The 24,776-nt window shown below is 38.8% G+C and overlaps 1 protein-coding gene and 1 pseudogene across 1 annotated transcript in view; one reads left to right on the top strand and one right to left on the bottom strand.

Moving 5' to 3' along the window:
• Positions 1-24,424, top strand: part of LOC130838640 (cytochrome b5 type B) — a 33,100-nt gene extending 8,676 nt beyond the window's left edge. The window contains exons 2-5 of the mRNA XM_057712054.1: positions 6,776-6,904; positions 7,434-7,463; positions 17,571-17,599; positions 20,849-24,424. Of these exons, the coding sequence (XP_057568037.1) occupies positions 6,776-6,904; positions 7,434-7,463; positions 17,571-17,599; positions 20,849-20,939 (279 nt within the window). The 3' untranslated portion in view covers positions 20,940-24,424. The remainder of the gene's footprint in view (positions 1-6,775; positions 6,905-7,433; positions 7,464-17,570; positions 17,600-20,848) is intronic.
• Positions 3,663-4,438, bottom strand: LOC130838926 (ER membrane protein complex subunit 3-like; annotated as a pseudogene).
• Positions 24,425-24,776: the final 352 nt, after the last annotated feature.

Raw genomic sequence — 24,776 nt, 5'->3', positions numbered from 1 at the left:
CCTAGCTCTGTGTGTGTGTGTGTGTGTGTGTGTGTGTGTGTGTGTGTGTGGTAAAATATATATAACATAAAATTTGCCATTTTCATCATTTTTAACTGTACTATTAGGTGGCATTAATCACATTTTCGGTTTGTGCTACCAACACTGCTTGTCTATTTCTAAAACTTTTTCATCACCCCAAACAATTCCATAACCATTAGTCAGTAACTACACTTTCATTACTCTTCCCAAATCCCTGGTACAACCTCTCATTTACTTCGTGTCTCTATGAATTTGCCTATTCTAGCTACCTCATGTAAGTAGCATCATACAATATTTGTTCTTTTGTATCTGGCTTCTTTTAGCATAATGTTTTGGTTTCTTTAATTTTATTTTTATTATGATAAAATATACATAACATAAAATTTACTATTTTAACCATTTTTAAGTGTATAGTTCAGTGGCATTAAGTACATTCACACTGTTGTGTACCCATCACCATCAACTATGTCCAGAAATTTTTCATCATCCCAAACTGAAACTGTACCCATTAAACAATAACTTCCCATTGCCACCTCCTCCAAGCCATTGGTCATCTCTGTTCTACCTTGTGTCTCTGTGAGTTTTACTGTTCTAGGTACCACATATAGATGGAATCATACAGTATTTGTCATTTTGTATCTGACTTATTTCACTTAGAATAATGTCTTCAGGGTTCCTCCATATTGTAGCATGTATCAGAATTTCACTCCTTTTAAGGCTGAATAATATTCCACAATATGTGTATAGCACATTTTGTTTGTCAGTGGACACCTGGGTTGTTTCCACCTGTTGTCTGCTGTGAACAGTGCTGGCATACAAGTATCTGTTTCCATCCTTGTTGTCAGTTCATTTGGTTATATACCTGGCAGTGGAATTGCTGGGTCATATGGTAATTATATTATAATTAGCTTTTTGAAGACACCCCAAACTGTTTTCCACAGCAGCTGTACAATTTTACGTTCCCACCAGCAATGAATGCGTATTCTAACTTCTCCATGCAACATTTGTAATTTTTCTTTTTTTTGATCATAGCCATCCTAACAGGTGCAAAGTGGTATCTTTTTGTGATTCAATCTGCATTTCCCTAACAACTAGTGATGTTAAGCATCCTTTCATGTGCTTATTGGTTCTCTGTGTATCTTCTTTGGAGAAATGTCTATTCAAGTTTTTTATCCATTTGTAAATTGGATTGTTTTGTCTTTTTGTTGTTAAATTAGGGTTCTTTATATATTATGGATATTAATCCCTGATTAGATATGTGACTTGGCAAATATTTTCTCCCATTCTGTAGCTTGTCTTTTCACTTTCTTGATAATGCCCTTTGATGTATGGAAGTTTTAAATTTTAAAAGAGTAAGTCCTTCCATATCAGCAGTTACTTTAAATGTAAATGGGTTAAACTCTCCAATCGAAAGACAGAGATTGGCAGGATGGATAAAAATATAAGATCTAACTATATGCCATCCATAGGAGACTCACTTTAGATTCAGAGCCACTAATAGGTTGAAAGTGAAAGGATGGAATCATATTCCATGCAAATAGTAACAAAATAAGAGTAAAGGTGAATGTACTAATATTAGATGAAAGAGATATTAAATAAAAAAAAAAGGCTTTTAATGGGCAGAGTTGTGTTTGTTTGTTTATTTATTTATTTATTGGCTGCGTTGGGTCTTCGTTGCTGTGCATGGGCTTCCTCTAGTTGTGGCGAGCAGGGGCTACTCTTCATTGCAGTGAGTGGGCTTCTCATTGCAGTGAGTGGTTTCTCTTGTTGCAGAGCACGGGCTCTAGGTGCTCGAGCTTCCATAGTTGTGGCACACAGGCTCAGTAGTTGTGGCGCAGGGGCTTAGTTGCTCCATGGCCTGTGGGATCTTCCTGGACCAGGGATCAAACCCCCATGTCCCCTGCATTGGCAGGTGGATTCTTAACCACTGTGCCACCAAGGAAGTCCTGGGCATAGAGTTGTTTTGTTTTGTTTGGCCACGCCCTGTGGCTTGAAGGGATCTTAGATCTGTGACCAGGGATCAAACCCAGTCCCCCTGCTTGGAGTTTTAACCACTGGACTGCCAGGGAAGTCTCTTGTTTTGACTGTTTTTGAACTTTTTACAAATGAGTGTCACAGTATATATCATTTTGTGTCTGGCATCTTTGGCTCAATATATTATATTCTTTTGTGCATATTGCAGTGGCTCGTTCGTTTTCATTACTGATTAGGGTTCCATTGTATGATTATACCTCAGTTTATTCATATTCTCCTTATGGACATTGGGTTGTTTCAAGTTTAGGGTCATAATGAGTAACGATGCTATGATCATTTGTGTATGTGTATAAGTTCAGATATCTATGCGTTTCTCAAGTATATACTTAGGGAATTGATTTTATTTTTTTAATTGAAAATTTTATTGAGATAACTAGATTCATATGCAGTTAGAAAAGAAATGAGAGATCCTTTGTACTTTTTATCCATTTCCCCCTACTGGTAAAATTTTGCATAACTGTAGTACAATATCATAATCAGGATATTGATATTGATACAATCCACAGATCTTATTCTGACTTCCCCAGTTTTACTTCCATAAAACTGATCTTAAAGAGAAAACAAGATGGTTTAATTTGTTGAGTTGAGAATCATTCATTCTTGATTACAGTACTCAACATGCAAATTACATTTATCTTTTGGTATAGAAAAGGCACACTGCCACTTCCCTAGGACATTCAATTTAGACAGAATTATCCCTGGGCAACCATTATCTGTTGTATCTGTGTATCTGCCAGCAATTGCCCTCTCTTCCTTCTTATAACAACATGTAAACGCTCATATCCAGAATAACTGAGTCTTAAGTTCCGCTGAGTGGTTACATGTAGTACAGAACCAGACTTCCTCCCCCCACTCCCAGTGGATTTGATATATTCTGAGATCCAGATCAAGAATCTCCTGTATTTAACCTTTCTTTGATCATCCTGATGGCACTTACGAATCCACTTGACCCTTGTATCAGGGTCATCAGTTTTCCATGGACAGTATTAAGAGATGTAGAAGGTTTGCTAAGTTTGTCCTGGCCCTAAGTATTCACTCTGAAAAAGAGTTTATTTGAATAAAGTTTTGACACATTTGCTCTTTATGTCATTCTGTAGGCTCAAAATGAACAATACAGAGAGGCTTGTTTTGCTCATACGTAGTTTCTAAGATTTTCAGTAATGAAAATTATTACTTTTTTAAAGGAAGTTATAAAAATACTGGCACATAAATATAAAAACACAGCGTATTTGGATCCCAAGAAAGCGGGAGTTTACTGTGGTCTACAAGTCAGGCTGGTTGCACATGATAATTAGTTATAGTTAGCAGTGTTTCTTCTAAAGATTGAATTTTTGCTAAGTTTTTATATGTTATCACTAGTTTGAGTTTCCTCCTTTCTCTGCCTTTCATTTCTACAGGCACCAGAAGGAAATTTTAAAACAGTTAGAAAGTAGCTCTTTCCTTGTAAGCACAGGGGCCTCATTTCTTTTAGTTTCAAACATAATAGAGAAACTGGCTCAGACAAGAATGATCCTTGTTGAATGCCTACCAGCTCATGCATTCTCCTTTTTATTCTGTGAGTCTCCAGTGCAAACAAAAGTTAAAAGATTAAGGACTATTCCAAGTTCTCAACAGCTGATCCCTAGTTGGCCTTCAAAAATGGAGGTCTGTAATTCATTTTTGAACATGCCTTCCAAGTGGGGGTGTTTGGCCTTGAGCTCCTCTTTGACATCACCTGGTGCACACTGGTGATCTGTTAGCTCCAAAACTTTTCACTTTCGTCCTGGAAGCTTTCTTGGTATCTGTGGGCATGGCCATGGCTGCTCCACTCATCTGTGTCTCTATCATTCCTCATTGGTCATTGGCATTATCTTGGCCCAGACTCGGAGAGCGAGTGCTCTGAAGCCCAAATACGTAGCAGAAGTACCAGGATGCTGCTATTCATACTGGGTAGTTCGATTCCTTGCTGCAGCGTAGGCTTACAATAGGATCATTGTAAATAGGACTTTGTGGCAAAGCCTGAGAATGTCATGTTGATCCATCCACCAATAAGAATCACAGGGAGGACATTTGTAACATTCTCCTTCAACACGTCTGTGAGCTTAGTGGGATCAGAGAAGGTGGTACTATTTTCCCTTTATTATTGTTATTATTTTTTAAATCCATCCTCTGGGTTGTTGAAATAACATTTTCATGTCAAGGACTGTTTGAGAATATAATTTCCATTTTCCCTGAGGACTGTGCTTTGAATTAGGACTTGACTAATTCAGATATTTGTTCCTAGGTGAGCTTCTTGTCACTCTGTAGTAGGATAGACACCTGGTGGTGGGTCATACCCACAGGTGATGATAAAGGTGGGCTGGACACCCAGGCTCATGTTGGAGTCAAGCAGCAGCTCACTGAGAGCCAGTCAGACCAGGGTCACGGGGCTTTTGCTCTCTGGGGCGCTGGGGCTCCTCTTGGGATTCTCCACAGGGCCTCCTCCCACCCTGCAGCCTGGGCATTATCTTGGCTCAGGGCTGGCCTGTGCTCTGCTGTGGCCTCAGGCCTAGTGCATTGCCTCTGGCTTGGCTGCCATTTGATTTTAAATAATATCTGAAGTTTATAGAGTTCTAAAACAGTAACCAAGGGTTCCCTGAAATATTTTTGCTTGCTCTAAATCATCTGTATTAAGGCCACATTTTGGAGTGAGAGTTATTTTACTAAACCCTTTTTTGTTTGACCACTCTGACCCTCCTTGCCTATGTGGGGAAAAAAAAAGCAGACTGTAAAACCATATATACCATGTGAGTTCATTTTTACGAAGACACAAAACGTTTTATCACTGTCTCATACATTAAATTGTAAGTACTCAATAAAAATTGAAGCATAATAATTGAAATGGTTGAATGAATGTACAGGAAAAATAGTTTTATGCACCAAAGTGTTAACTAACTGTACTTATTTCTGTTATAAAACTATAGTTGATTTTTTATTCTTTTTTTCCCCATACAGTAGAAAAAAAAGTATAAAAGTGTTGCTTATTTATTTACTTGTTTATTTTGACGAGAGATTGATGAAAATGAAAATACTTTGTAGTCGTAGAAAGAGCTATTATGTAGGAAGTCATAAACTCAACCATTCTCTAGGATATCTCAAACCACTGAGACATTTTGTTATCTTTTTACTCTGAAAGGCAGCATAATAGTTAAGATGTGTCATAGGAAAAAATACCTTCCATAGTTTAGATCCATAGAGCAAATTGGGATGCAATTCCAAAAATAATAGCTTACCAGGGCTGAGAGGGTTCAGATGTAACAGCAGATGAGTGGCTGCTATCTTACTCTTGCTTCAAAACAGCATGCTTAATGCTGGGATGGGAGACCCATCACTGGGTGGAGACCTCTTGGGACACAAAATTATAAGTTTCCTTATCCTCGGGGAGCTCAGAGGCAAGTGACTGACTGGGAGGTTGCACATAGAGTTTTTGTGCTTCAGTTGTAGTCATCTTTAAAATAAGGATGATAATATTCCCGCTTAAAAGGTTGTTATAAAAAGTAACTACTTGAAAGCATTACTTGGGACTTCCCTGGTGGCGCAGTGGTTAAGAACCCGCCTGCCAGTGCAGGGGACACGTGTTCGATCCCTAGTCCAGGAAGATCCCACATGCTGTGGAGCAACTAAGTTTATGTGCCACAACTGCTGAGCCCACGTGCTGCAGCTACTGAAGCCTGTGAGTCTAGAGCCCGTGCACCGCAACAAGAGAAGCCACCACAATGAGAAGCGCACTGCAACAAAGAGTAGCCCCCGCTCACCAAAACTAGAGAAGGCCCCCAAGCAGCAACGAAGACCCAATGTAGCCAAAAAATTAAAAAAAAAAAAAAGTAATAAAAAAGCGTTACTTGATATTCCAAAACTATAAATCTAGATATGTCAAATAGTATAAATTCTGAATTTGCTAGTTGTAAGTAAATGTTTATTAAGTGTTTAAGTCTGGGACTGTGCTAAATGTAATTTTTTTTTCTTTTTTTTTTAATGTAATTTTTTAAAAATAATTTTCTGAGTAGATAGTACTGTACTTGGTAAACCAATTTCAGAAATGCATACAGTGAAAAGTCTTCCTTGTACCTGTCTCCCAGCTACCAGGTTCCCTTCAGTGTTTCTAGAGAGATTTTATGTATATGCACGCAAATGTGTATCTGCTTTTTAAAATCATAGATGATAGCACATTATATAAACTATACCTTTCTCTTCTTGAGTACACAGTATTTCCTATCCTTATCTCATGTAGTACTCACAGTAGTAATTAAGAATAGGGTACTTATATTGTTCCCATTTTGCAAATAAGGAAACAAAGACATCTCAATTTCTTAATAACTTATCCAAGGTATATAGTGTATAAGTGAGAGATAGAATCTACTTCCTAGGTATAGAGGCAGTTATTTTGGTACCACTTATTGATATTTATTCAGCTTTAAAGTTTGAGACCATTTAAGACTTACAGAAAAGTTGCAAGAATAGAGTCATAGTCTTTCCTTGGCTTTCCTGACCTTGATATTTTTGGAGATAACAGGCCCATTGTTTTGTAGAGCATCTCTCAATTTGCAATTGCATCCTGTCACAGGGTATACAGTGCTGATTTGTTTCATCGCTGCCATTAAAGGGAGAAAAGGATAAACAGGAGGGGGGAAGGGAAAACAGTTAGTTACATTAGTTAGCTTTGCAGAGAGCCCTCTCTTCAATAAATATCTTTTCCTTGTAGCATCCTGGCGGAGAAGAGGTTCTGATGGAACAAGCTGGTGGAGATTCAACTGAAAGCTTTGAAGATGTAGGCCACTCCTCTGACGCCAGAGAAATGCTCAAGCAATACTATATTGGTGATGTGCATCCGGTAAGAAGCAGCTGAGCTAGGAATGCTTGTAGAGAGAGGAGGCTATGCAACAGCCACAGATTGTGGTGAGGGAATGAATTACTAAAACCCAGCCATCAGGCTAAATTTTCTCCAAAATCATCTAGCCTTACTGTGCTAAGATAGAGCTTCTTGTTTGTAAATCAACACATATAGTATCTCTGAAAATGAACTGATTTTGGAGGTGGGGTTTTGGAGGGGTTTGTTTTGGTTGATTTTTTTGTAATGCAGTTAATATCGCTACCTAAAATTGTGTTTTGGTTCTTGCAAATTCTTTGATACAAGTGGTAACTATGGACTTTTGAAACCATACCATTCTAACAAGGGACCCCGATAAGCTCAGAGTCAGGGATGCAGGGCTGAGGTGGGGGAGTGGGCAGTATCCTTTTATAGACCATGACATCTCCCAGGGAATTACTACTACTAGAATGCAGTCTCATGTTCCAAAGTTAGAAATAAGCTCATAACGAGATGTGTCTTGAAAATATTATTTGTTTTCCTCTTTAAACAGAATGACCTTAAACCTGGAAGTGGTAGCAAGGTAAGAAGTTCTCTGTTTCTCTTGTGTGCTTCAAGTGTTTATATTTCTATTTACTCAAATAGAATTGCTTTTTTTTTTTTAAAGTGTTTTAACAAAAGAAGTGTTTACTTTTCCCCCAAGCAAAAATCCTATTTTTCAGGAATTTGGACTCAGTACCATCTCAGGAAAAAAGAATAGCTGAGTCTTGAACAGCAGAAACATTTTGTTCATGCTTTTATTTGCTTTTTTAAAAAGTTGAAACTCTGAAACCATGTCCCATGCTGCTTTGAAAGAAATTAGTTTATAGGTTCAGTTGTAGAAAAGTATTTCTTAGTCTTACATTTAATAGTATAGGTGATAATAATTGCTTCTGTGTTGGAAAAAGAATTGGAAAGTCGATTTACTCTTGCGAGTCTTAGAACGAGTTGTAGACTGGAATAACTGAGTAATTGACTGGACCAGGCCTTTCCGTCCCTATTCCCCTATTGTGTAGGCTCAGATAGGCCTCAGACACACTCTTCCCGTTCACTCAGTGATTCCTCAAAAACAAAAGATTAAATATTTGAAAACCTTCATGTGTACTGAGTAAGGTCCCAGGAAGAAAACATGAAAGGCTTTTTGCTTCCCACAAGCTGGATGGTTCCTGTCCTTATTCCCTCACTTTCTCTCTGTTTTCCTTGCGCCTCCTCCTAGCCTCTCATTTAAAGGGGCCGCAGGTAGGTGTCACCCAGAACGTCGTGGAGGCGATGCTCCCTCCCCTTTTCCTCCTACCAGCTTCTTGCTTCCCTTTCTTCATTGAGCTGGGATTACTGAACACATGTGACACGGCAGTTAAAGTTGGCCTAGACCCAGGAATTCTTTCTACTCAAGAGATTGCTGGACGGTATCTGCCACCTGTTGCCCTGCCATCCAGTGTTTGTGTAACTTAACGCTTCCCTCTGGCTACACTCTGCTCCTCTGAACTGTTGAATTGTTTATGGAGGGGGCGTGAAATGGTTCTTTAAATGCTCTGTGAGCACTGTTGGTTTGTTGGCCTGCCCCTCCTAACACATGTACTGTCCATTCTCGAATCTTCGCTTGTGTCATTAAGGTAAAATTTGAACTAAGCACGGCTTGTTTGGTATATTGAACATGTCCGGAAACCATTGCTCTCAGACGTCAACATTTGATTCAAGGGATGTTCTCATTCGTACGTGAGATGCATCTTATGTCCAGGAGCCATCACCCGCTTCTGCACAGCACTGTGAGAGCACCCATTGTATTAAAACAAATAAAATTGGGGGGGGGGGAGGAGTTACAATGCCTAGAAGTCTACAAATTGCTTCTTGCTGCTGTTTTTCTTCCTTGGCAGCATACTATGTAGTTAGGACCATTCTTAGGAATGGAGAGCAGTGTTTCTCGGATTCTGTTCCTTGTATCACCTGTATTAGAATCTCTTGATGTACTTTCTGAAATGTATATTTCCTGGGCTTCCATTACTACTACTGATTCATGATCCCTGGAGGTGGGAATTTTCATTTAAAATAACCCATGTAGCCAAGCACCAGACTTTTTGCTGAATGACATGCCTATCTTTTCATTTGAAAACTTTGGGAAGTTTAGTTCTCTTCTGTGGAAAGCACTGTCTGCCTTCTATATATAGGCGAAAGAATTAACTAGACATGTCTCAGATAAATTAAAACTGTTGAGCCTTGGACTTTTTAGAAGAAATAAAGAAAAAGAAACACTTTTAGCTGGTGAGATTTGGTGCAATTCTGTAAAAATTTAGAAGTCTCCAAATGTAGTTTGGCCCCAGCATGGCTTAAACAGTGATTAAGGGCAGTGTTTTCAAGGCTCTGTTTTCCTCATGTCTGCTTGTACCCAAAGGACAGTCTCCATTAAATAGTCTGATTATTGAGTGTTTCCAGTCACACTGCTGTACTTCAGGCAAATCAGCCAAGGAAAACCTTTGGGAAAATTTTCAAGACCACCTACATAGGTTGTCATAGAGCTATAGTCCAGCCTGATTTTAGTTCCAGAAAGAAATTCTTGATCCTTCAGGTTTATTTCTTACATGAGTTTTAAATAGGCACTTCTGTGTCTAGGCTGCAGGTGTCTCTTTTCTTAATTTTTTTCACATTCACCATGAAGAAGTGAATGTGAAGTTCATTTCATTAAAACTTTCTTTTCATTAAGGTTTCAGAGCCTCTGTGAAGAAGCGATTTTTTTGTTTGTTTGTTTTAATGCCTAATTAAGATGTGTCTTCTGCCTTATGGGGCAGAGTTTTCATTTCCATTCTTCCTTTATTCCTCTGCTTCTCTCCTCCCTCCACAGCTCCAGGTCTCTTCCTTGCCTGAAACCACCTCCCCACCCCCGCAAAAAAAAAAATTTTTTTTTAAACACCCAAAACATGCTGTTCCAGAGTGCAAACTAGAAGCTTTTTCCCAGTTTTTATGAAACTACCTTTCATGCTGCTTTTGCTATGAGAAGGGCAGATATTAGATAGTCACTACTGTTTTCTTGTTAGACTGACAATGCCTGAGATTCAAGACCCTGAAATGTTACAACACTAAAACTTCAAAGCTCAAAAACTACAGATCTGGCTACAGATGTTTTTCTTACTTGCTGCAGTCAAAGATAACAAACTAGAATTAAAAATCTTCTTGTTTCTAAATCTCTTCCCGGCTGAATTAGTCCCAGTGCTGAGAGCCATCAGTCTTCTGTTCCTACTTGAGTTAACACTTTTCTGGTCTGCTTTGATTTATGGAAACTCACTTTAGAAACAAGTGTTTTCTGTGCCGGTTTGCCTGTCTGCCTGCCTGCCTGCCTGCCTGCCTACTGTGCTACAAGTAACCCAGACACATTTGCGGTCCACGATGTCTCTCTTTTGTTTATGCATTTACTTCTCGGTTAACATTTTTATCACTCAGTCTGCCTTCAGTTCAGGAGATAAGAAACGTACAGACGCTAACCTGACCAAAAAAAATGGCACCATTTCATTCATTTATTCAACAGATATTATCTAGGTGACAGTTCAAGTGTTTCACTATTCAAATCTCATTACAGTGAATAGACCCAAGAGCTCGACCATTTTTCCATTTAAATTTTTTGAATGGGTAGTTTGCGGTGTACATGGTTAAAAATTCAACTAGTACAAAAAAGCGTACTATAAAAATGACTCCCCTTAGACTTCCCTGGTGGCTCAGTGGTTAAAAATCCACCTGCCAGTGCAGGGGACACAGGTTCAATCTCTGGTTGGGGAAGATCCCACATGCCACAGAGCAACTAAGCCTGTGCGCCACAACTACAGAGCCTGCGCTCTAGAGTCCGAGAGCCACAACTACTGAGCCTGTCTGACACAAGTACTGAAGCCTGAGAGCCTAGAGCCTATGCTCCACAACAAGAGAAGCCACCACAATGAGAAAGCCCATGCACTGCAACAAAGAGTAGCGTCTGCGTGCTGCAACTAGAGAAAGCCCGCACACAGCAACAAAGACCCAACACAGCCAAAAAAAAAAAAAGACTCCCATTGCCAACTCTGTCTCCCAGTTCCCCTTCTCCTGAGGTAGCCAGCTACCATTTTCTTGTTTACTCTTCCAAAGAGATTTTGTGCTTACAAAAATTTACATAGGTGGATGGATGGATAGATTGATCAATAGACAGACCAACCATCCCTTCCTCTAAAAATCTCATAGGGCTTCCTAGGTGGCGCAGTGGTTGAGAATCCGCCTGCCAATGCAGGGGACACGGGTTCGATCCCTGCTCCAGGAAGATCCCACATGCCGCGGAGCAACTAAGCCTGTGCGCCACAACTATTGAGCCTGTGCTTTAGAGCCCGTGAGCCACAACTGTTGAGCCCATATGCTGCAACTACTGAAGCCCATGCTGCTCAACAAGAGAAGCCACAGCAATGAGGAGCCCGCGCACCACAACGAAGAGTAGCCCTCACTCACCGCAACTAAAAAGAAAGCCCGCACACAGCAAAAAAGACCCAACACAGCCCATAAAATAAATAAATTAATTAAAAATCTCATAGGTACTGTTCTTCCCCTTGCTTCTTTTCACTAAAAAGTTTTATCTTAGTGATTGTTCCTTATCAATTCATAAAGATCTTCCTCATTCTTTTAAACAAGTATTTAGTATTCCATAGATAATAGCTTTGATGAGATGACATTTGCTATAATAAGTTTTGATCTGTTTTTTTTTAAGCATGTAAAATTGTCTCTATAAAGGCTTAACATGTTTTTGGTTTTGTTTTTTTGGCCACGCTGCATGGCTTGTGGGATCTTAGTTCCCCAACCAGGGATTGAACCAGGGCCCCCCTGCAGTGGAAGCTCAAAGTCTTAACCACTGGACTGCCTGGGAATTCCCAACGTTTTTTATTTTTATTTTTTTAATATTTATTTTTAAAATTTATTTATTTATTTATGGCTGCATCGGGTCTTATTTGCAGCATGCGGGGTCTTCGTTGAGGCACGTGGGATCTTGGGATCTTTTGTTGAGATGCTCGGGCTTCTCTCTAGCTGTGGCGTGCGGGTTTTCTCTCTCTAGTTGTGGCGTTCGAGGGCTCCAGGGCTTGTGGGCTCCGTAGTTGTAGCGCACAGGCTTAGAAGCCCTGAGGCATGTGGGATCTTAGTTCCCTGACCAGGGATGGAACCTACGTCCCCTGCATTGGAAGACGGATTCTTTACCACTGGACCACCAGGGAAGTCCCCCAACATGTTTTTTTAAACTTCATTTTTTAACTTCAGAAATGTAACTTTTGAAATCTAGTAAATTCCATCTATGTTAGAAGCAGTTTACAAGTTGCATTTAAAGGCAGATACGTTTTTTTTCTCCCAGATGCTATGGACTTTTGTTATACATACAGTTTTCTATTACACATACATGAAGTATTTTACGTACATAACATTCAGTTTACCTTTTCTTTTACGGGAGGGAAACTGCAAAGAAAACATGCTTTGTAGTTATGTAATGTAGTTAGTTAGCTGCGTCATACTAAAAATTTCCTTTTAAGAATTGTTAAATGTTCCCATCATGTCTACAACCTAATTTATGAACGTTTGAAGTGGGCATGCAGATGCCCTTCAGATGAGTAGTGCTTGCTGTTCACCAGAGAATTTTGTATGGTTGTTTCATCCTTGCCTGGCTTTTTCTAACATTTGTATTTTGTAACATAATCTTTTGCAATAAAGCATAAAATGTAACGGCAGATCACTGTTGAAAGACAGAGTACCCTTTGCGGAGGAATCTCAAGGATTAGTGTCTCTGCTTGTATTGCTCTATTTAGAATTGTGTAGTTTTGCAAAACAAAATGTCAGAAGGAGGAGATAACATCTTTTTCACGTCATCCCTCCAGTGTTATAACAAGTTTTTCACTTCTTAGGTCCCTGCAGAAAATAGTCTTTGTTTTTTAATTTTTTCTTTAGTGATGTCCTGTAATATCATAATGGGTTCTTGAGAGAGTCATATAGAAATTTGTTTTAGCGAGTGTTTTTCATCTTTGAATTTGCCCTTATTTACAGGGAAATATTTTTTATGTGGCTGGGCTGACTCTAGGGATTTATTAACCTCAAACTTTTTAGGTTTTACTATGAACCTAATGCTAAAATTCATATAGTGATAGCTAATGTTATACAGTCCATTGTATTATCGGGGGGGGGGGGGAATCCTTTGCAGTAGTGTTTTGTGTTTTTTGGTTTTTTAAATTTAATTAGTTTATTTTTGGTTATGTTGGGTCTTTGTTGCTGCATGTGGGCTTTCTCTCGTTGCTGTGAGCTGGTGTCTCATTGCAGTGGCTTCTCTTGTTATGGAGTGCGGGCTGTACGTGCATGGGCTTCAGTAGTTGCAGCGAGTGGGCTCAGTAGTTGTGCCTCATGGGCTTAGCTGTTCCTGGGCATGTAAGATCTTCCCAGACCAGTACTCGAACCTGTGTCCCCTGCATTGACAGGCGGATTCCTACCCACTGTGCCACCAGGGAAGTCCCTGCAGTAGTGTTTGAAGACCAAATTTCCCAAGTTGTTTTTCATGTTTCTGGCCACATAGAAACCAAACTATTCTAAATAAAAAGCTGCAAAAACTACCAGACCACCCAAATAAATACTCATTAAATTTGCTGAAAGTGTCCTGTGGTTTAAAATCCACTCCTTCCAATTTTAAATACTTGGAATCCTCTTGGAATGGCAAACATTCAGTTTAGGAATTAAAACATAAGCTTCTTACTTACATACCTTATATCTCTCTTTTATTTAAACCTCCAAAAGTCTAAATATAAACTGTTTAGGCTGAAGGTACACTTTTATAACACCCTGCCTATATTTTGAATGCATCATAACTGTAATTTTGGCACATTGCTTCCTATGTTTATGTTCTGGTGACAGAGTACACCATTCCTTAAGCATGTGTTCTCCTCCCATGTTTTTTTCATGAACAGGTTTCATAGTGAAATCCCCCCCCACTGACCCCCAAATCCCTTCTCATGTGTTTGCCATTTATGACATTTCTTTGTCATTCTTTTAACCACATCAGAGAGGGTTAGTACGGCGCACTGTCTCTCGGAAGAGTATCTGGAAGAACACACCTTTACATACGTGCTGTGAGATAGAAACATCTCTGTGGTTGTGCTCCTTCAGCCTTCCTTCCTGCACATGGGAAAATGGTATTAACTTCTCTCTAATCTTTAGAAGTCTGCTCTTGTAGGTTTTGCTAAAATGCCCTTGGGTCAGAAAATTGTGTTGAGTTAATTGAATATGACTTTAGAATTCAAGTTCATCTGATTTGAGCCTTTCAGTTCACAAGTGAGGAAACTTATTTAGCATTGAGCTTGAAGATATTAGACATAATTTCAGTTATAATCAGCTTTAATAAAAAGGTTACTCAAATATTATGAAATATTTCCTTTTGTCCTACAAAGTCCATGTTTAATATATGTATATAAATATGTTTATTTACTTATTTATTTTATGAGGGTATTAAAGCCTTAATGTATCTTGAACTTTAGGAACCACCTTACTTAAACAGTTAATTTCTGTTAATTTTGGACTAAAATCAGAGTAGACTTAAAGCAACTTGGCTGTTTGGAAATGTATTCCAGACTCATTGAAAAATAAGCATGCATATTAATTACTTGGTAAGGCTTTTGGCAGCACTCTGGATTTGAACCGCTCTCTTGTAACTAAAATCATATAGTATTGCAGTTAATACTGTCCAGGCCAAAGCTGGAGAGCAGTCACTTCTCCTGACCAATCGTGCCTGTAAATTAAAATGTGGGCGAGAACATAACCAGCCAGGATACGCCTGCACACCTACAGGGGTAAATTAAAGTCATTCATAAATGGTAGGAATTTCACCTAAGCATCTATTAGATTCAGCACAGAGGTCTGGAGCAGAAATGAGAACAGGGGAGCTGTGCACGAACAGAAAGGAAGGGTGGAGGTGAAGGAAGGTTTCATGTTAATAGAAACTTTTTAATTTTGTTAAATTAAAAATAACTTATTTGGCTTCTTTCCAAACTTGGCTGAGACACTTGGCTACCAAGAGCAGTGCCTTAAACAGCTCTTTCATTTATAGTTGATTAAAAGCAGAGTCACTGTAGTTTGGCATTTATTTGGCTGTCGGTATTCTAAAGAGGATACGCTTCTTTCTCTTCTCTTTCCTCCAGTGTTAGGGAAGTTGGTCTTTTTGCCTTCAGGGGTAGATTGCTCTTAAAACAGGGATTGAGGTACTTATTCAAAGAAAGAGATGTTAGGAGGGGTGGGAGGGGAGGAAGGAGGGAGGCAAGGAGGAAGGAAGGAAGGAAGGATGGAAACCATGTATATTTTAAATTTTTTATTGCTTATTAGGAACTATTACAATTTTATTATATTATGGTCTTGGCTCCTCTGGTCTCTCTCTCCCCCTCTCTTTGACTTGCTTACTACATTGAGGCTCACTCTAGTTAGCACATACCCAGTGCTTCTGGTTGTAAAAGAGGCTAAAGAATCCATTTATATGAACTAATGGCTTTTAAGGTGATTACAGATTAAACATCCCAATACATATATTACTCCATTTTGCTCTCATGTAAGCCTTTCAGATTACCTCCGTGTTTTTTTTTTTTTTTAAATACTAATTCTGCATTTTTTGTTCTCTAAATCGTTGGTATATGTGTGGATAAAGAAAGTATAAAATACCCTTTGCTGGGCCTTTTGCTGTGAACAGGTGTTTTCTAGGACAAAATCTAAGGACTGATTTTACACTTAAAACATCCCACTCCTGTAATTTGTTTTAAATTATTTTATGTATAGTAAGCACAACTGTAATCTAGTTTTAGGAGAAACCGGTGCTTGCTTTTAGTTCAGTTGTATTTCCCTTGTCACTGTAAAAGACTGTTTATCAATTATGTGTACAAGTTTGTTGCACCAGCCATTCTCTTGGGAGAAAGCTTGAGTGTAAAGGCGTTTGTGAAAGGCTTTGCCATACTCGTAATACGTGCCTGTCGCTGTTAACTTTTGATGGTGAAAAACCTATCTTTTCAAAAAAAAAAAAGAAAGAAAGAAAGCATAAGAGACCGTAGACATTTTCTTGATAGAATTCAGTTATTTCTTGGCAACTTCAGTGCAATATTTAAAAAGGCAACGTCATAAATGAGATGCACACACAACTGTCACTACCACTCCCACCTTCCAAATCTGCAAAACATTGCGCTGTTTCCCAAAGATTGCCCATAACGTGTCCTAACTAGCCTGACTCATTCTATTCAAGGAGAAGTGTCCCCGAGCGTTACCATCAGGGTCTCAGAGTAGGATTTATTAGTAGTATATTAGTAGGATTTATCTAAAACTTTCAGTTAGACATTTTACTTGCCTGTAGGCGAATTTCTTTCAGGTTTGGGGTGTGTATTCATTTGCACAACAGTGTTTTGGATATATGAAGTTAAGCCTCGTTTCATGGTCTGCTCTCAAGTATCTAGGCCAGCATGTATGTAGGGTTTTGGAAATCTTGGAGATTCCTGGAAACCGTAATTATGTGTTCATACCCTGGCATACTACTACATATTGGCAGAGGTGATCTTTTGGGCAGCAGTAACCTATGCTAATGGGTTATTTTCCTCTGGCAGTAAGTTAGAGGGCTTTTTTAGTACTTTTTTGTACTTTTTTAATGAAATCCAGAACTTCATTTGAGATTTACGTAAATTGAATTAAATTTAATATCAGCTGTATTAAGATATAATTCATATGCCATCCAGTTCACCTGCTTAAGATGTGCAAGTCAAGGGTTTTTAGTATATTCAGAGCTATGCAGCCATAGTCACAAATCAATTCTGGAACATTTCCATCACTCCAGAAAGAAACCCCGTAACCTTTAGCAGTCATTTTCATTTCCCTCCAGCTCCTCTTCTCCCAGCCCTAGGAAACCACTAATCTACTTCTCTGCCTCTCGGTTTGTCTATTCTGAACATTTCATGTAAATGGACTTTATATAATACATGGCCTCTGTGTCTGGTTTCTTTCACTTCACGTAACATTTTCAAGGTTCATCAGTGCCGTTGCATATATCAGTACCTCGTTACTTGTGACTGCCAAGTTTTTATTTTTAAGTTTATTTTGGTATTTTCTTTCCCCTAACTACATTCTTCCCGTTTTCATTGTGAAATAAGCCCTGAGGTCTCTAATCTTAATTATTATGATTTCAGAGAGTAAACCAGTTCACTTCTCTAAGCCAGAAAGCAGTCATCTGCATGCTTTTGAGCATTTTCTAGTTGATCTCTATGTTACAAGAGTTTATTTTTTAAATATGTTTTTAGAAAATGTGATCTTAGCTACTACCAGGGGCAAGCCCAACTGAACCAGGCTTATTATCATTGTGACTGCAAATTAGTTCATTGTAATATAGTTTGTACCAATGGCTTTTTTTTTTTTTTTAACAAATAAAAAGAGTTTAGGTCATTTCTCTATGTTTTCATTAGTGGTTCTTTACTAGGGAACATCAGTATATTATCAGAAATAGAATTCCCAGTCCTCCCATCGCATGTGGATTTATAAACATCAAATTGCATGAAAGATGGAGTTCTGTTATTAGCTTCAGAGTTTACGTGAATGTTCAAGAAGATTTATATACTCTGTGTTAATCTTTTTTGTTTGTTTGTTTTTGAATATGCATCTTCTTCAGGACCCTCCGAAAAACAGTACGTGCAAAAGGTTGGTATTCCTTTAACAGATTTCCTTATGCTCAGTATACTGTGTGGCAAAGAGTTTCTTCCATAAATATACATGTGTAACATAACTTGAGTACAGTTTGACAGCTCCTTCTTTTTTGATTAAAATTATTACAAATTTCCATAGCTTTAGCAAAATTAATTTTTTACAGTTTCAGTCATCTTCAGTAATCTCAAAAAAGTTCTTGCCTTGAGTTATTTTTAAATCTTATTGTGACATAAATTAGAATCACATGTAGTAAGAGGCAAGTATGCATGGACAAGTACTGCTATTAAGTCAGGCCCACAGTCTCTGCAGCTCAGCCCAGCTATGCAACTTCCACTAAAAACTTAATCTCATTTAATCCTCACAACCACTCTCTAAGGTGGGTGCTATTATTACATTTTACAGAAGAAAAAAATTGTGTATTGCAGCCATATTCAGGAATTTGGGTTTTTCTCAAAGGTTTACTTCGAAATATCCCTTTCAGTAATGTTACTGACACAGTAGTATTAGCCCTGAAAGGTATACATTTTTCATCCTTTAGGTGTTTCTACCTGAGATAACCATAGAGTCCGTGGCTTGTAAAAATTTATAGCGATTGTATAGAGCTGTTTTGTCTTTCTGAGATCCCACAGAGAGAGAAAAAAATCTTTTTTCCTCCATAAACAAACCTCGTCTTTTTTGTGAGGTGATGGGCAGAATATTTTTAAAAAGTGGAAATTAAAGGAAACTGTTAGTAAATTCAGCTTCCTTAATGTTAAGCATTTATGCTCAGCTAAAAGCTCCATAAAGAATTTGAAAATACGGGCCATAAACTTGCAGTAGACTTATACTATGCTTAAAACTGATTAAGAATTATAATGTAAGGACTTCTCTGGTAGTGCAGTGGTTAAGCCAAGGCAGCGGACACGGGTTTGATCCCTGGGCGGAGAAGATCCCACATGCCTTGAAGCAACTAAGCCTAAGCCCGTGTGCCACAGCTACTGAAGCCTGCGCGCCTAGAGCCCATGCTCTGCAACAAGAGAAGCCACCACAATGAGAAGCCCGTGCACCGCAACAAAGAATAGCCCCCGCTTGCCGCAACTAGAGAAAGCCCTTGTGCAGCAATGAAGACCCAAAGCAGCCAATAAATAAATAAATAAATAAATTTTAAAAAATAATTATTATGTAGAATACATAAGGAATTTTTACAAATCGATTAAAAAATAACTTAGTAGAATATGAGAAAAAGACTTAAGCACCTTATAGAAGAGGAAGCACAGATATAAGCATATGGGGGGAAAAGTTTAATTTCATTTGTCATCAGAGAGATGCAAATTGAAATCATAGGGTATATTTCACACCTACCAGTTTGACAAGAGTTAAAAATTCTAAAAATAAGAGGAGTTGTTTAGGAAGTGGATTACCAATATTCTTAGGTCCCCTTTGGGTCTTAGGGAAATGTAAATGGGTACAATCACTGTGGAAAATGATTTGGCATTAGCAAGTAAATTTGACAATGTAGCAACTTTTGACCCAGCAATTCCATTTCTAGGGATATGTATATACTCAAGAGAAATGTGTGTACAAGTATACCAGTGCACACCTACGAGAATGCTCATAGCAACAGTATTCAAGATATTAAAATATTGGAAACAACCCAAATAACCATTCATTAGTAAAATGAATGAATTCATTCCGGGATATTCGTTCAGTGGGATACTACAAAGCAATAAAAATAACAGTCACAACTACATGCAATAACCTGAATAAATATGAATGAAGAGAGTTCAGTTTTATGTCCAGGAAGTTGTTGTTGAACCTATATCTCCTTTGGTGCAGTATAGATGCGTTTCCTCTGGTTCTGTTCTCAGTGGCCGTGGAGTTACAAAGGATTATATGAGGATTGGTGGTCAACCATTTTCAGTCTTTTGCACGGAAGACCTTATCTTCCAAAGTGTTTTCTCAAGGATCCCACTTTTGAGCTCTTTTGTCTCTTGTGGTTGCCCTGGAAGATACCTGAATTCATTACTCTTCTGGAGAGATTACTTTTAAGTTTTGCTGTGCCACATTGCTGTTGTACATACCAACCAACTGGCTTATGTACTTAAACAAAGCTACCTGGCTGACATTCTCAACTTGTCCAGAACAGCCTTCTGCCATACTTAAATGTACAAAGTGCTAGGCAAGTATAGGCAAAGAATCATTTTTATTATTGGACCTCAGCTGGTTTTTTGGGCTTCAAAGCCTTTTAATCCCAAGACTGCATATGTCATAAGTGGAGGGGTAGCCCGGTCATTTGAATCGTGGAAGGTCATTTGGATCGTACCTTAAAACTTGCAGTGCTAATGAGCTCTATTAGAGAAGACGGACTTTTTCTCTTTTTTTGGCTACGCCATGCTGCTTGTGGGATCTTAGTTCCCCAACCAGGGATTGAACCTGGACCACTGCAGTGAAACGCGGAGTCTTAACTGCTGGACTGCCAGGGAATTCCCAAGAAGGATTATTTTAAGGAGAATAATGACTGTCCTGAAGCTCTGAGGAAAGTTTCTTACAGGACTTTTTAAGCCAACTGCCATTTCCTTAACTTAATTAGAGCTATCGGTATGTTGTGTGTGTGTTTGTGTGTGTGTGTGTCCTTATTAGTGTACAGACTTAAGTAGGGAATTAAGAGGTTAGGAATCAGACTGCTTGACGAACTTCCCTTTGTGATTTTGGGTGCAAAGCTTGTATTTCCTGTGTATAAAATGAGAATAATAATAGTACCTATTTTATAGGATTGTTGTGAGGATTAAATTTTAAAAATACACATGGGGCAGATACAGTATCGTCAACAGTTGTGTTAGGTCTCATTGGTTCTAAATTTATAATTATATACATAAAATGATGGTTTTTTCCTGTTTAAAGATATTAATTATGGAATATGTGAAAAAGCATAAAGAAAACTTTAAACTATCCATAATGTCATAACCCAGAAATAACCACTTTATGTCTTTGTGAGAATGCATGCTGAGGTATGTGTGTGTATCTTTTTTTGGTATCATACCATACATTCCGTTTTTAATCCTTTTAAAATTATTGTTTAACTTTCACTTCAGTCGAAATCTCTGGATTTTTTATTTCCCCAAATAAATCAAAATTCTTTGCTCATAAAAATATTAAAATGTAAAAATATTTTTTAAATAGTGAAATGTGAATGTTGAAAAATAGGGACTGTTTGGTATGAAATGTTCACGATTTTGTTGTTTTCTCCCCCCTCGGTACGTCTAGCTGCTGGTCGTATTGGATCTTCCCCATCGTAGGCGCTATTCTCTTGGGTTTCCTGTATCGTTACTACATGGCGGAGAGCAAGTCCTCCTGAGGAGACCTTGTTGAAGTCTGGAAGCCATATCCTCCTGGGATTGAGAACTAGAGACTTGTTTGGAGGATGCAGCGGTGCCCTCTTCTCGAATCCTGCCAATCGTATTCTTCCCCCTCGGAGCCCAGACTGTTGGCCAGACATCCACCTCAGCCCCGGGACCAGTGTCCAAGTCATTTCTCAGAGCCTTACTCTCCAAGCACCTGCTCACTGTTCTGTGTCCTTGCCTTTGTTTCCTCTCTTTACTCTTTTCCACAAGCACCTTCGTGTAACAGAACTTTCTTTTATAATTATAGTCCGCATGTCCTAGGGACATTGCCCTTTGGTAAAATTGCCTGCTCTCCGGTACTTTGAACGCACATTACACATACTTAACAGGGCATCACTCTCTGGTTTTGAAGCTTTTCTTTTCCCCTTTTTCTTTTAAGTAAATATTATTATTTTTTAAAGTATGACTTAATTCTATTGTTTATCTTAAGAGGTTTCATTCACGAAGTCAGGTTGCACACCCGTGACTTAAAACACAGCTGCAGAATGATCTTGTTCCTTGGTTGTATTTGTTAAAACTGAGCGAGTGTAGCAGGGAGCCCTTGCCACCCGCTAAGGCCGCCAAGTGGTGCTGGGCAGAAATCTGCTTGCCTTTTGTTTATGGGGAGTGGAGAGAAACAGGAAGAGGGAGAGATGAATTGGGGTGAGAAATACAGAAAAACACTACTTTTAGGACAGGAGTTTAGAAATGGCACCTTTAACTTCATCCTATGCTTTGGTTTGGCACTGGTCTCTAGTCATTTTTGTTAAGGGATTTTGTTATTTTTTTATCAGTTGGCAAATTTCTTATTCCCTATTTTACAGAAGTAAGAGACTCCAAATTGATCAAAGATACAGTATTTGATATTTCATTTGCCCCAGTAAAATAACTCCCATGGTAAAGCGGCATTTGGAAGGGGGAGATTGGGACAGGAAAATGTTTTCCATTTCATCTGTATTTTACCTCCGTGGCTCCAATTTGTGGTTCTGTTGTTTTTCCATTGAGAATTTAAAAAAACTGATAGGCTTTTTTTTTTCTTATGACTGTTTCATTGAGGAGTAGGTTATTATTTAGAATTCTGTTACTGTTTCTCCTTGGTTCAGGAGTTTCTCTGGCATGTTTGACTGCTTTTCCCCGCCCCCGTGGAAGCACCTGAAGAGACTATCCACTGGCAGTTTTCTGCCGACAACTGTGGTGATTTTTCTCCGCATCCTTTGAGGATGATCATTCTGCTCTGAGCCATTGACACGTGCAGCAGGGAGCAGCGTGGTTCAGGAAGGACCACGGGCACTGCTCAGCATCTCCTCCCCTCTTCCTGCTTGCCAGGCATCTGACAGGACAGGAAACTACACAGCACACCAGTGTCTGCCCATGCAAACTATTTAAGAAAAAGTTCAACCCAGGTCTTGTATCCTGTGATTTAGCAGCTGAGTGAATTCGGAATTCATAAAAATAATGTTAACCTGCTAATCGTACACTTAGTTATGATATTATAGAGTAATTTTAGGGGATTTCTGGCTGACTTTTACATGTCAGGGATATGGGTAAACTTTTAAAACTTTTGTCTTTAGAAAACGTTTTGTATGTATTGTAAGATGCCACTCCAAGACAATTTATTGAATGAAAAGTCTTTGCTTATTGTGTAACAGAGGTGGTGTGACTTGATGCTCCTCCCTGAAGGCAAGGAAGGGTTGCCTTGAATAAGAATTGATATATAATTGCCGTAATCATTAAGTTGCATGATCACATGGGCCCACAGTAGGGTAGAAATGAAGAACAAAGGAGTATTGAGGAGCTGGAAAGGGAACATTCAAGCTAAAACTAAGCCAGAAGATAACTTGGATCAATTAAAAGTGTGTTGGCGGCCCCAAAAGTGAATGAAAAACATCTGGCTTAGAATAAATGTTAAAGAACAATATTCTTAAGTAAAATTTGTGGGTTTTTAAATATTTTTAGGGTAGAGACCACTATAAAAGGTATGTTTTTCTGTTTCATATTGGTGGTCTTTTCCTGTTTATATCTGGACTCGTTTTTATTCAGAGCCAGAGGGAAAGATTTTCAGACTTTGTCTCAACCATCCATGAAATCCATCCAATACCCAGGGCTTCTTTTGATCTACTGCTAATGTGATGTCACTTTGTATTATACAACCCACTTTTGGGTCTGTTTACTATTATTACTCTGCTGCCTACATAAACAGCCAGGTGAAAGGTAGAGCTTGTGTGAGTTTGCAGAGGTTTTTTCCTAAACAATAAAGTAATACAGTATGTTAGCCAAATCCATCAGAAAGGACTTTTGTTTTAAGAAGTAGACAGGAATTCTCGAAACAGTCTCGACATTGGTGGGTCGTGAAAAGCCAGAGCCAGTGGAGCCAGTCCCTGTTGGCCAGCTGGGCCTCCTGCGGTGTCTCTAGGGTGTTTGGTTGTTTATGTCCAAGGAAGACTCACTGTTGCCACCCACCATACTGTACACATAATGGCTGGAGATCACAGGAGGAGGAGATGAGGGGAAATTCGTGCCCCCAAAATAGGGATGTCAGTGCTGAGTCCCAAAATTTCCTGCTCCTGTCTCTCAGGAATTGGTTTTGGTTTCCAAATGACTTGCATTTGTAAAGACAGGAAAGTGGTGGGGACAAAGTTTATCCTGTGTTTAGTTCTTATGTGACCACTTAAGCAGCAACAAAAATCCATTGGAACCTATAATTTGAGCCTGCAACTGTTCTTTCAGCAGTTGTCGTAAATGCACATGTTGTGAAATAAGAACATTGTTGAGGGTATGCTCACTCAGTTCCCACGTGGAGCAATGAGAAATGCTTTACAAGCCAGCTACGTCATTGCTTACCTAGTATCTCATGCGTAAAATCTCAAGTGACACTACATGATTAAATTCCATTTTAGAAATGCAGAACGTTATTATTCATTGCTTCCTTCCCCAGGAGAAATGGATTCAGACCTGTCTTGTCTCAACAGGAGATTGACCTTTTTTTTTTTTTTTTCTTTTCTCTTTTTTTTAACCGTCTCATTCTTTTGCCAAATATCACACAAGTAATGGGGGGTTCAGTCACATGTGACGGTTGTGCTCTGGAAGAGCTGGGTTTGGAATTTGTGGGGGTGATCTCAGAGGGAGGGCCCACGAAGCAGAGAGGTGTTTGTCAAGTCACTGACCCTCCATCCAGCATCTCACTCATGGATTTTAGGAGCTGCTTTGTGTCCGCACTTGTATTCTACATTTACTATTTAGGCAAAACATTATTATGGTTGTTTAATTTTCTTTCTTTTGACTTCACCCTCAACTCTGAACGAGTAATATTAACATTCCTTTTGTGTATTCAATAGTGGAGATTGTTTACCTATTTTATTTCAGCATATTTTGAACAAAGATCTTTGTCTGTTTTTACTGGAATGTGCACACAGTGAATGTTTGTTAGAACTACACACAATAAAGATACTGTTTTCCTTTTCTTGTGCTGAATACAGTTATTTAATTTTTTTTTTATAAGTAGAAATGTTGATTCTGTAATTTGCAGGTGTTCTGGAAGAAAAGATTTTGAGAGGCGTCAAAGTCACCTGTATGTATGCTAATGCTGGGTTTAGTGTAACTCAGTGGGGAGTCCTGTGGTTCTCCGGGATCCTTGCTGCTCTTTCCTTGATGTGAGCTGCTCACTTGAGAGTCACGAGAGGCAACAATCAAGACTTTTGCTGAATTAATGGATGTGAAGTGGCAACCTGGTAGACAGGTTGGGAGTTTGTTTTTACTGAAACCATCTGGTAAAGAGAAGCCAGTTCAAGGTAATATTTTGTTATCTGTGATGC

The sequence above is a fragment of the Hippopotamus amphibius genome, chromosome 16 (genome assembly GCF_030028045.1).
Source record: "Hippopotamus amphibius kiboko isolate mHipAmp2 chromosome 16, mHipAmp2.hap2, whole genome shotgun sequence".
Classification (NCBI taxonomy): Eukaryota; Metazoa; Chordata; class Mammalia; order Artiodactyla; family Hippopotamidae; genus Hippopotamus; species Hippopotamus amphibius.
Note: the sequence above shows the minus strand (reverse complement) of the source record. Positions and strands in the feature narration are given on the sequence as shown.